We start from the raw sequence: 12,086 nt of genomic DNA on the forward strand, positions 1-12,086 counted from the left end.
CCTTTACGTGAGATGATGTACGTGGGGAATTCATCAGCCCCTTTTGTCTTATTGAGGCACAGTGCAGTTACTCATCTTGAGCAAGGTCCCCTGAGTCCCAGCCCAATTTTCCAGAATTTTATTTTACCAAGTTTCAGAGAAACTCTGTCTATATTCTGAGGAATTTTAAATACAACACCTTATTCTACCAAACAAAGACTTTACTGGAAAAATAAAAAGCATATGTAGAATATTTATGTAGTGGCTAATGCTCCATTAATGTTAACCCCAAAATAGGAAATAGACTTTCCCAGTAAAATTAAACCTAATTTACATTTATTTTGAAATATCTACATATAGATAGAAGATAGAAAGGTTAATTCAGTAAACACCCATGTACTCACTATTCACTGCTTAAAAAAATAGGTCATTCGCTGGCTGTGGTGGCTCATGCCTGTGATCCCAGGACTTTGGGAGGCAGAGGTGGATGGATTGCCTGAGCTCAGGAATTCAAGACCAGCCTGGGCAACATGGTGAAACCCCGTCTCTCTACTAAAATACAAAAAATTAGCAGGGCATAGAGAATTTTTGTATTCTCTACTAAAACACAAAAAATTAGCCTGTAATCCCAGCTCCTTGGGAGGCTGAGACAAAAGGATCACTTGAACCTGGGAGGTGGAGGTTGCAGTGAGCCAAGGTCACTCCACTGCACTCTAGCCTGGGCAACAGAGCAAGACTCCATCTCAAAAAAAAAAAAAAAAAAATAGGTCATTCACAATATAGTTGAAGCCCCGGCACTTCCCTCCCTGAATTCATCGTCCCCTCCACCAGCCTCAATTGGGAGTTTGTCAGCATTTCTTTGTACTGTTATAACACATTCCTAAAGTATATTCAGTATTGTTTTAAGTATTTTTAAACTTCAAGTGGTATCCTAAGGTATGCATCATTCTAAAACTTGCATTTTTTTTGTTGTTTAACTCAATGTTTGTAAGATTCATACATTTTAAATGAGTAACTCTAGTTGTTTCATTTTTATTGCTGTATGATATTCTATTGTATGGATAGTCCTTGATATATATATCAGTTTCTTCTGGTGATCGGTATTAATAGACTATGGATTCAGTTTTCTAAATTTTTGTTACAAACAATACTGCTCTAAATATTCTTGTAAATGTCTCCTATACGCCCTAGAGATACACTCATATAGGAGGCTGAATTGTCGGATATATACTTCTTCATCTTCACTAGATATCCCCAAACTGTTTTTCAAAGTTGCTAAACCAATTTACACGCCCACCAACAATGTATAAGAGTTTCTGAGGGGCCACTTTCTTGCCTATGCTAGATAATGTTTGACTCTTAATTCTGCCATTCTGTTGATAAAAATAGTTGGATGTAAGATAGTATCTCATTGTAATTCAAAATTTTTATCTTCCTGTTTACTAATGACGATGAGCATCTCTTCATACTTATATTTCCTCTCCTGTAAGTTTCTTTTTCAAATCATTTCCCCGGCTTTGTTTTTGGCTGTCTTCTTACTGATGTTTAAAAAATTTTTGTTTTATGTTCTGGTTACTAATATTTTTGGGTTTTTATGTTTTAGATTTCATCTCTCAGGCTCTGGGCCTTTTTCTCTTTTATTACAGTGCTCTTTGCTTTTGTTTTTGTTTTTGGTGAATAGAAGCTATAATTTTAAAGTCAAAGTGATTAATCTTTTATTTCATGGTTGTATATTTTGATGAGTAGACATTTGTATGTTTATGTGATAAAACATCCTGCTGCCAAATTAATGTACTATTCTAAATAGTAGAGCATAAAACATAAAAGTAATGAAATATGTCACTGGCTGTGAGTGTCTTGTAACTATGAGTAATCGTCCATCTATATTATATAACAAAAAAACTATAAAAGAAGTTTTTGATTGATTTTGATTGTGACGTAGGGATATTGTTTGGCGGGGGATAATTCACCAAATATAAAAGACTTTAACTTCCTCATGCCAACATTATAATCTTGTGTTTTTCGTGGAGCTATCTGGAAACAACCAGTGGAGGTATCTGGAAATAAACACAGATACCTGTCAATGTCTGGGTCCAGGCATGATAGCTGAGTCTTGGGTGGGTGTTGTTACCTTCCATGAAGTAAGTGTTCCATTGGTGTTTGATGGGTAAATGGGTATGTCATAGAGTCTGCAGGAGGGGCCATTAAAGAAGCAGCACTTAGCAACAGACAAGTCTCCTCAAAAGAATAGACTAGTGGTTCTCAACCCTGGCAAAACCCAAGGAGATAAAAAATTGAAGATACTTGGGCCCCATCCTTAGAGATTTTAGAGATTCCAATTCTCTTGGTGTCAAATAGGACCCAGGCATTGATATATTTTTAAAGTTCCCCAGGTACTTCTAATATGAAGCCCATGTTGAGAACTTCTAGACCAGAGGATTGGAAGCAGGAAGGAGAAGGGAAGCTCATGGGCTGCCCAGTAAGCTCTTGGGCCCTGAAAGGTCCAGGGTGTCAGAGTTGCCAGGAGGTGCTGGAGGGCAGCCAGACCACAGCCAGGTAAGGCTGGAGGCTGGAGTGAGGGCAGCGCCAGCCAGCAGCGCCCACAACTGAGAGGGGACAGAAGGAAGAGAATATTCTGGGTGTGCTAAGCACAGTTGGCAGGGGAGAGAGGGTGGGATGGGACAGAGTTTCCCAGCATAGAGCAAGGAGGCCCAGCCTCACGGTGGGATCGCCTAGAGGCTGCAGGGCCAGTCCCTTTCTGACTGGAAGCCAGAGGACAGACAGGGGCCCATTAAAAAGGCAAAAGGCATACACAACCTTTGTTTACCCAGAGCTCAGACGAATAGAGAACTAAGTTTGGCCTGAGAATGGAGGGTGGACAGGGCACATATTGAGATCATTAAATGCTATTTTTAAATCAGAGCCAACAGGGCGGCAGACAGAGTTGATGAAGAGCATTTAAAAGTGCCTATTTCTATGCCCACAGCTGGTGTCTTTTCAGTGTAAAATGATCTTCACCGTGGACCCATCACAAAGTGCAAGTCAAGCTTGCCTTAAGCTGTGTGTGTTTGTGTGTGTGTGTGAACACTCAGAACTGTAGATGGTGGGAAGGAAGGGATTCTAAAGGAGAAGTCATTGAAGTGGGGAAGATTCAGACTCTGAGTTTTGGAACTCAGACACTCCACCCCCACCTGGACACACACACACATGCACACGCATGCATACCCTTTTCCTTCTTAGTGCTGGGCCAGCCCTGTTAACAGACTACCAGGCACAAGCAGGGATCGCCAGGCACTGCATCATCTATTTTGCAGAGTCTGAATGGAATCCAGAAGCCATACCAGAAAGATGAGTGCTGCAGAATTAATGCTTCCAATTTTGGAGCATAATGGAAGAGCAGTGCACTGGGAGTTAGGAAGAATGAAGTCTCAATCTTCACTCTGTTACTTAAAAGCTGTCTGTTCTTTTCAGTTTAATTCAATTCCACAAAGCATTTACTGAGCATCTTGTAGATGCTGGGGATAAAATCGTGAAAAAGGCAGAGACTATGTCCTCAAGAAACTCACAGTCTTGCCAAGGAGTGAGATATTTAAATGAGTAACAAAATCAGTGCTATGAATACAGGAGTACTGAGGAGAGAAATCTCTGGTTCTTCTTTGGGTGAAGTTGGACTTGAACCATTGTCAGAGGGCAAGGGCGTTGGAGCAGGCCCTTGAAGGATGCGTTAGCTGCTGAGGCAGGAAAGGGCTTTCCAGGTCAACTGCTTTCCTTCCTGAATCCTTAGCTTCCCTCTTGTCTGAGGAAGGCTCTAAAACTCGATGCCAAGTTACTTAACAAAATTCCTGAAGCTGAAACTATTAAGAGCTGCAGCAATCACCTCTAGAGAATGTGGTGGCGTGACAGGTGAATTAACCAACCTGAACTACCTTGATTTCTCTCACGAGTTTGCCTCTTCCATCTGCCTACCCTGCACCAGCTGGGTTGTATCGTGGAGTTCCCTTTCTATTGAAGTGAAGCCAAGCTGAGTTTTTTTCTTATAATTTTTTTCTTGATCATTGCAGTGTATTTTCCCACTTGCTTTCATTGCTGTAGTTCCTACTCATAGCAGTGTTTTTGTTTAGTTTTTGCTAAATCTCTGTTCTTGGTTGTTCAGAAAGTGGGCAAGCCAATGTTTGATTTTCCCAAGTCACAGATCTTATTATATTAATCCTTTGCTCAAACACCTGCAATGTGATTGGTGCTTAGAGATTAAAAAAGAGCTCCTTCCTGTGTCCTCTGAGGATCTGACCCCAGCCTTCCCAGCCGACCCTTTCTCACACTGCAGTCCAGCTCTCTGGACACTTGTTTTCTCCCCACCAGCACCTTTACTTTCCTGCCTCCATGCCTGTGCCTGTGCTGTTCCCTATCCCTAGAGTCTCCTTCCCCAACCCAGTATCTTTGTCCCCCTATTCTTCACCACCTGCCTGCCTTCATGAAGCCTTCCTTGATCTCCCCACCTCCCAAACCAGAAGTATCACCTCCTCTTTCTCAACTTCAAAGTGGGAGAGAAAATGTCTCTCAACCAGAATTCTATATTCAGCCAAACTTCAAGCAAAAGTGAGTGATAGACGTTTACAGATCAACAAAGACTGAATGACTTTGCCACTCATAGACCTTCTCTGAATGAAAAGATGTATTCCTAATTTTGCAGTCATGGACCCATGTTGCCAGCTTGAGATCAACAATGGTATTTATACCACGGAAGTCAGCAAATGCTACAAAATAGTACTCGTTTTTTTTTTTTTTTCATGTGAAAGTGGATTGGTGACCCTGCTTCCACGTATATATGTGTGTATGTTACCATTCACACACGGACACACAAATATTTGACACACTACGAATGTTGTACAGCACAGTTAAAACTACGCTGTAGTTCAGCAGTCCTTCCTCATTAGGCTACTGGGGAAACCCATGTGGCTAGGAAGTGTGTCTCTCTTCACACTCTGGTCCCACCCTCCCCTCTTCTCAGGTGTTGGAATTATGTTACCTATGCCCCCACCCCTGCATCTGTTTCTCCGACCCTGACAAACTTGGCCACTTCCTGGAATCAGAGCTAATACACTAATTGAAGAGTCTGTGCATCTGCAGTTGCTCAAAGTTCATTCTTTGAAGTAGAGAATCTTGGCCTGGCTACACAGATGTCAGTAAACGATCTCCTGTTTCTGTTCATAGTTGCTGTTTTATAAATTGGTGAAATGCAGGCACTTAGATGCCTGTGCCGGAAGCAGAACTCTGCAAACTGCCATCTGTGAATATACCTGCTACAGGTTTTTTCCTGCTGGTCACTACCTAGTGCCAGCCCTCAGAGTCAGCAAGAACAAGTTCCAGTGTTCTTTTGGGACAGTTGTCCTCTTTTGGACACAGAAGTCAAGGCCAGATGACTTGCAGCACAGACCAAGAAGGAAAAGGCAAGCCAAGAGACACGAAGCAAAATGTGGGTCAGGACTAGAGGAGCTGGTAAACTGAGGCACCCATGCCAGTAGTGCAGGTAGAGTGACAGCACGTGGGAGGGAGCACAGTGAAGTGGGGCTGGGAGGAGAGAGGCAAAGGATTGTAGAGATGTGAGAGGCAGGGGTTTGAAGAATGTCCCTTAGCAGCAACGTTACAGCCCCACTTCCAGGCTCAATGGCACAATGCCTGCGTCAGAGGGACTTAAGGAATGTTCACAGTCATCAGATATTCTCCTGGTAGAGTTGAAAATCGCCTGCCCCTCCCTGCCAGCCCACCATGTAAGGTTAGCTGTATCAACACTTCATGCACATATCAATTATTTAGAAAAGTATACAGGCAACTGGGCACAATTGCTCCTGCCTGTAATCCCAGCACTTTGGGAGGCCAAGGTGGGCAGATCACCCGAGGTCAGGAGTTTGAAACCACCCTGGCCAACGTGGCGAAACCCCATCTCTACTAAAGATACAAAAATTAACTGTAAGTGATGGTGGGTACCTGTAATCCCATCTACTTGGGAGGCTGAGGCAGGAAAATCAGTTGAACCCAGGAGGCGGAGGTTGCAGTGAGCCAAGAAGGCGCCACTGCACTCCAGCCTGGGTGACAGAGTGAAACTCTGTCAGAAAGAAAGAAAGAAAAGAAAGAAAGAAAGAAGAAAGAGAAAGAAAGGAAGGAAGGAAGGGAGGGAAGGAGGGAGGGGAGGGGAGGGGAAAGAGAGGAAAGAGAGAGAGAGAAAGAGAGAGGGAGGGAGGGAAAGAAAGGGAGGGAGGGAGGGGAGGGGAGGGGAAAGAGGAAAGAGGAAAGAGAGAGAAAGAGAGAAAGAAAGAAAAGTATACAGGCAATGTATTGGTTAGGGGTGAATTATTGTTTTTTGGACAGCCTGTGCCCTTCTTGCAGGAGTCCTTCCCTATCTCTTGGCCTTCCAATGCGAGTCACTTTTTATTTTATTCCTTTTAAACTTTTATTTATGATTTCATTCATTATTTTCTGTCACTGAATGACTCTTTTAGGAGCCTAATTTTGCTGGAGAAATCATTCACAGGTGGTCTTGTTGGAGGGGGCTTCTGTGTGTGGTGGAGGCAGTGAACTCAAGAGAGATCACAGGGCAAGCGAAAAGATAGCCTGGCTTATCAAATTTATCTTAGTATACTAAATTGGTTTCACTTTTTTTTTTCAGAGTCTCGCTCTGCTGCCCAGGCTGGAGTGCAGTGGTGTGATCTTGGCTCACTGCAGCCTCCACCTCCCGAGTTCAAGCCATTCTCCTGCCTCAGCCTCCCGAGTAGCTGGGTTTACAGGCGCCCAACACCACACCTGGCTAATTTTTGTATTTTGAGTAGAGACGGGATTTCACCATGTTGGCCAGGCTGGTCTCGAACTCCTGGCCTCAAGTGATCCACCTGCCTTGGCCTCCGAAAATGCTGGGATTACAGGCATGAGCCACCATGGCCAGCTAGTTTCCCTTTTTAATCATTAACTTTTTTTTTTTTTTTTTGAGATGGAGTTTCGCTCTTGTTGCCCAGGCTGGAGTGCAATGGCGTGATCTCGGCTCACTGCAACCTCTGCCTCCCAGGTTCAAGCGATTCTCCTGCCTCAGCCTCCCAAGTAGCTGGGATTACAGGTGCCTGCCACCATGCCCAGCTAATTTTTTGTATTTTTAGTAGAGATGGGGTTTCAGCATGTTGGCTAGGCTGGTCTTGAACTCCTGACTTCAGGTGATCTGCCCACCTCAGCCTCCCAAAGTGCTGGGATTACAGGCGTGAGCCACCACATCTGGCCCAATGATTAACTTTTTAATCAGGGTTCTGGCAGTTGCACTGCTTTGGAAGGAGGGTGTCTATTTCAATAACAAAAACTGGCTTGGGAGTGGAGCTGGGCGAAGGGCTGGCAGCCCAGTGACACAGCAGGCCCTGGTGCTGGTCCTCTCCCAGTAGAGTTGCCCTTGGGGCTGTGCCCCTAGGCTACTGGTATCAGCACCCACGCCTTGCAGGATACTGACTTACTTAGACAAAAGAAGAGTAAGACAAGTCCACACTCAACATGAGCCTGTCGCTTTGACCTGAACACAGCAGTGAAACACTGAAGGAACTTGTTCACAGGCTCGGGGACTCAAAGCTTCCAGTTGGTTTTCATTGTGCCAGGCCTGCTGAGTGGACTTATGGTTGAGGAGACTGCCTCCCCAAGGGGAGCAGAACAGGCAGCCTTGCCCTCCTGAGAACCCCCCACAGAGGGCCAGGAACCTCAGATGAGCAGTCACTAGAGGGCTCTTTGAGTTTTCTGCTGGCTGGTTTGGTGAGAGGCCCAAGCGCCCCACATCAGTTCTTTACACTGCTGTGTTGGGGTGGGGTGGGAGAATCAGCCCTACAGAGGAGAAGAAGACAGGTGCTTTGGAGAGTGTTCATAGCACCAGCACCAAGAGTTAAGCTTTGGGAAAGGGGAAGAAAGGAGAAAGGGAAATTATTGTGGTCTTGCAAAGTATAATGTAAAGAAAGTTTGCTTTCCTTGTTTGTTTTTTTGTAACTGAAAAGCCTCCCATGGCCCTTGGGTCACTGCAAGTGTCTCTGGTTGTGTAAATGCTGCTGCGTGCTGAAGGCGCTCCTTCAGACTGACAAGTGGCCAGTACAGAGTGTGGCATGCAGGATAAGCTTCCAATAGTGGCAAATGACCACAGTCTCTTAGAGAAAAACAAAATTAGATCCATGGAGGTGAGGTCAAGACCGTCAACCAAATTAGTCTAGAGAACAGTCACTTTTAGAAATCCCAGTAAAGTAATTAAAAATAAAGACAAATATTTGCTTTATGCTTGCTTCCATCTAACTGCTCGCCAAAGGCAGCCAGATGGTGTTGGCCAGTGAACACCGAAGAGCCCTATGCTCACTCCTGGAGTTGTGGGGCAGAGACAAGCCTCTTGTGGTCATCATGGAGTGGTGTTGCTCAGTTTATTTGTGGAAATACAACTGAGATGAATAATTTATCCATGGTAAATGTGAGTAAGACTAAGCTGTTTGCCCCTCATAGTAAAACATGAAGATAAGAAAAACAAGATCTAAACATAGGAAAGGCTCTTAAACCATAGATGTGATTTATCTTCGAGATTTGAGAGAAATGTTTATTCTCTTTTGAAATTTCAGAATAATAATGGCCTTAGCATGATGCTCAGCACATAGTAGGTGCTCAATAAATAATTATTGAATTGAATTCTTTTCTTCCATAAAATAGTACATGCTTATTATAAAAATCCAGGCACTTCTAGTAAAAATAACTCAAAAGTCCAACCACTTAGCATTTGGGGATGTATCCTTAAAGACATTTCCAATACATATAAATGTATACTTTTTTTTAATACAAAAACAGGACTGTGCTATACATCATGCTTTGTAATCCATCTCCAGTTCAGTAAGCTGGATTCTTCAATTTAGTGCACACAGTGGCATAATGCAATGCGTTGCGTAAGGAAGGATGTATCCATTTGTGTAGTTTAAGACTTGACACTTCTCTTGTGCTGTCCTTTATTTAGCAGGTGTCTTCTGCGGAGGTGCGCATCGGGCCCATGAGACTGACGCAGGACCCTATTCAGGTACGCCTCCTTTACTCAGCCCTGTGACTCAGATTGTTTTCTTTCTTTCTTTTTTTTTTTTTTGGAGATGGAGCCTGCTTCTGTTGCCCAGGCTGGAGTGTAGTGGCTTGATGTTGGCTCACTGCAACCTCTGCCTCCTGGGTTCAAGCGATTCTCCTACCTCAGCCACCCAAGTAGCTGGGATTACAGGTGTGCCCCACCATGCCTGGCTAATTTTTGTATTTTTAATAGCGATGGGGTTTCACCATGTTGGCCAGACTGATCTCAAACTCCTGACCTCAGGTGACCTGCCTGCCTCGGCCTCCCAAAGTGCTGGGATTACAGGTGTGAACCACTGTGCCCAGCCTGACTCAAATTGTTTTCTTGAAGACCTAAACATTTCCCCATTTTGAGTATAAATATGATGGATAGATTGCATGGTGGATTGTGAGAAAGAACAACTCTTCCACCCCAAAACTAGTCTGCCCCACATCCTGCTGTAGCCAGAAAGGGAAGAAGCAATGAAATGGTGAAGGGCTGGGCTTTGCCATGAGTCACAACTGGGTGGGAATCTTGTCTCTGCCTTTAATCAGCTATGTGACCTTGCATATATTGCTTCAGTCCTCTGACCCTGTGTCCTGTCTGCAAAATGGAGATGATTATGCCTCAGGGGATTGTAAGTTAAATGAGATAGCATAGGATGCCTAGAACTTTCTCTGGCAGTTACCATTAATTGAGAAGATGGTTGACAAATGATAGCTGTTGCTGTTGTGTGGGAATAGAAGATGATAAAATGCTCCCCTACATCTTCCATGTGACTTAAGCCAAGCAGTCTACTGGGCTCTGTAACACAGCAGGAACTGGTGTCCAAGGATACAAGGCCCAACCACCTGTAGGACTGACTTCACTCTAATAATGGCAGCAACTGTGTCCTCCTTGCAGCCCTTCCAGGTTCCTGTGCCCCCTTAAGAGAAACATGTATGAAGAGGGAGTTTGTACCCTTTTATATATAAAAGGATTTCTAAATCCTTATCTGCGTATAAGCCATCCTGTTAGGCCTAAATAAGTTAACTTCTTCCTTGTAAAAACTGTAGCTTATTAGCACCTGGAATCTTGTCCTGTACTTGGGACAAGTAAAGATGCAGAAAAGGTGTAAACAAGTCAACCAACATATAGATGAAAGTGAAAAACCAAGCAAGGAAATGTGCTATTTGATTTATGAGCAAATGGAAAAAGAAAGTAGTGTTTTATAGTTGGTTGGAAAAAGAAATGCAAATCTAGGAAAGGAAAAAAAAAGGAAGAGATTTAGCTTGGGAAAATTTGATGAAAACAAATTTAGGAGCAGAGGGAGAGAGAAAAATAAACACCAGCTACAACTATTTGTATAGAATACAAACAAATGGAAAATTTCAGTAATCATTCTGAGCCATGTCCTTTGTACTCCAATTTTGAATAAAGGCAATGACAAATAAAGGAGCTGATATCAAGGACTTATTCCCAAAGCAATTTCCAGAATACTTTTTGGGATTAGTGTGGTTTTAGATCAATTTCATTTACCTTCATTTTTGTCCTATGCTACACTGGCAATGAATGCTCATAAGGATGTCTCATTCTTTTAAAAATGTAAGTTGTCAAATGTTAAAATATTTCAAATGTTCATAAAGGTGCATGTGTGTACCAACACCCACTTCTATCAAATATTAATGATATGTCTTATTTGTTTCAGAGTTTTTCTCAGAAACAAAAGATTGTGGATACTGTTTAAGCCCTTTATTTATCCCTTTGCTACCCCTTTCTTTCCTCTCTGGAAGCAACCACTATGATACATATTTGTATACTCAGTCTTCGTATGTATGTGTCCATTCATAATATGTACACTTGTTTTGAATGCTTTTTAGCTCTCTTTGAAAGGTGTTGTGCTGTAAACATCATTCTTCATTCATCAGTTGGTGTCATATCTAAGAATTCATTGCCTAATCTAAGGTTGTAAACATTTACTTCTTTGTTTTCTTCTAAGAGTTTTATAGTTTTAGATCTTACGTTTAGCTCTATGATCCATTTTGGGTTAATTTTTGTTTATGGTGTGAGGTAGGGACTTTATTTTTATCTAGTTGTCTTAGCAGCATTTGTTAAAAAATACTCTTCTTTTCTCCATTGAATTGTCTTGGCATCTTTGTCAAAAATCAGTCCTAAATGTGAGGATTTACTTTTGGACTCTCAGTTCTATTCCATTGATTTATATGTCTGTCCTTATCCAGTACCACACTGTCTTGATTACTGTAATTTTGTAGTAAGTTTTGAAGTTGTGAAGTGTGAGTCCTCCAACTTAGTCTCATTTTTCAAGATTATTTTGGCTTTCTGTGTCCCTTGCATCTTTGTATGAATTTTAGGACCATTTTGTCAATTTCAGTGGGGGCTTCGGGGAGCCAGCTGGGATTTTGATAGAGATTGCAATGAATCTATAGACCAATTTCAGGAGTATTACTATGTTAACAATTCTGTTTTCCAGTCTATGACCATGAAATATCTTTCTATTTTGCAGGATCTTGTATCCTGCAAGTTTGCTGAACTCATGTATTAGTTTTTTGTGAATATAGAAATTCCTGTAATCCTAAGGATTATGTATTATTCCTCACGATTTTCTATGTACAAGATCATGTCACAATCTAGATGCTTTTTTTTTCTTCTCTTGCCTAATTGCCCTAGCTAAAACCTCCAGAACAGTGGTGTGTTTAGCTTTTTAAGATACTGCTAGACCTTTTCTCAAAGTACTATTTTACACTCTTACCAGCAATATGAGATTTCTGGTTACTCTAAATCCTTGATAATATTTGATGTTGTGAGTCTTTTAAATTTTAGCTACTCTGGTGGATGAGTAGTATTATCTTATCATGATTTAAATTTGCATTTCTCCATGACTAATGATGAGCACTTCTTTATTTGCTTATTGGCCATTCCTCTATTTTCTTCTGTGAAGTGTTTGGTCAAGTCTTCTCCTCATTTTTTAATTGGGTTAATTTTTAAAAGTTATTGAGTTGTATGAGTTCTTTATATATTCTTGTTACGA

At 42.2% G+C, this 12,086-nt stretch overlaps 1 protein-coding gene across 16 annotated transcripts in view; it reads left to right on the forward strand.

Moving 5' to 3' along the window:
- Positions 1–12,086, forward strand: part of PDE8B (phosphodiesterase 8B) — a 254,887-nt gene that overhangs the window by 121,880 nt on the left and 120,921 nt on the right. For 11 of the 16 annotated variants that reach the window (XM_055232603.1, XM_055232606.1, XM_055232605.1 and 8 more), the window contains one exon: positions 8,981–9,040. The exons of 1 other annotated variant lie outside the window; for it this stretch is intronic. In XM_055232603.1, the coding sequence (XP_055088578.1) occupies positions 8,981–9,040 (60 nt within the window). The remainder of the gene's footprint in view (positions 1–8,980; positions 9,041–12,086) is intronic. 4 more of the 16 variants (XM_063612151.1, XM_055232600.2, XM_055232594.2 and 1 more) reach the window with 1 other exon arrangement.

Source organism: Symphalangus syndactylus, chromosome 11 (assembly GCF_028878055.3).
Source record: "Symphalangus syndactylus isolate Jambi chromosome 11, NHGRI_mSymSyn1-v2.1_pri, whole genome shotgun sequence".
NCBI lineage: Eukaryota > Metazoa > Chordata > Mammalia > Primates > Hylobatidae > Symphalangus > Symphalangus syndactylus.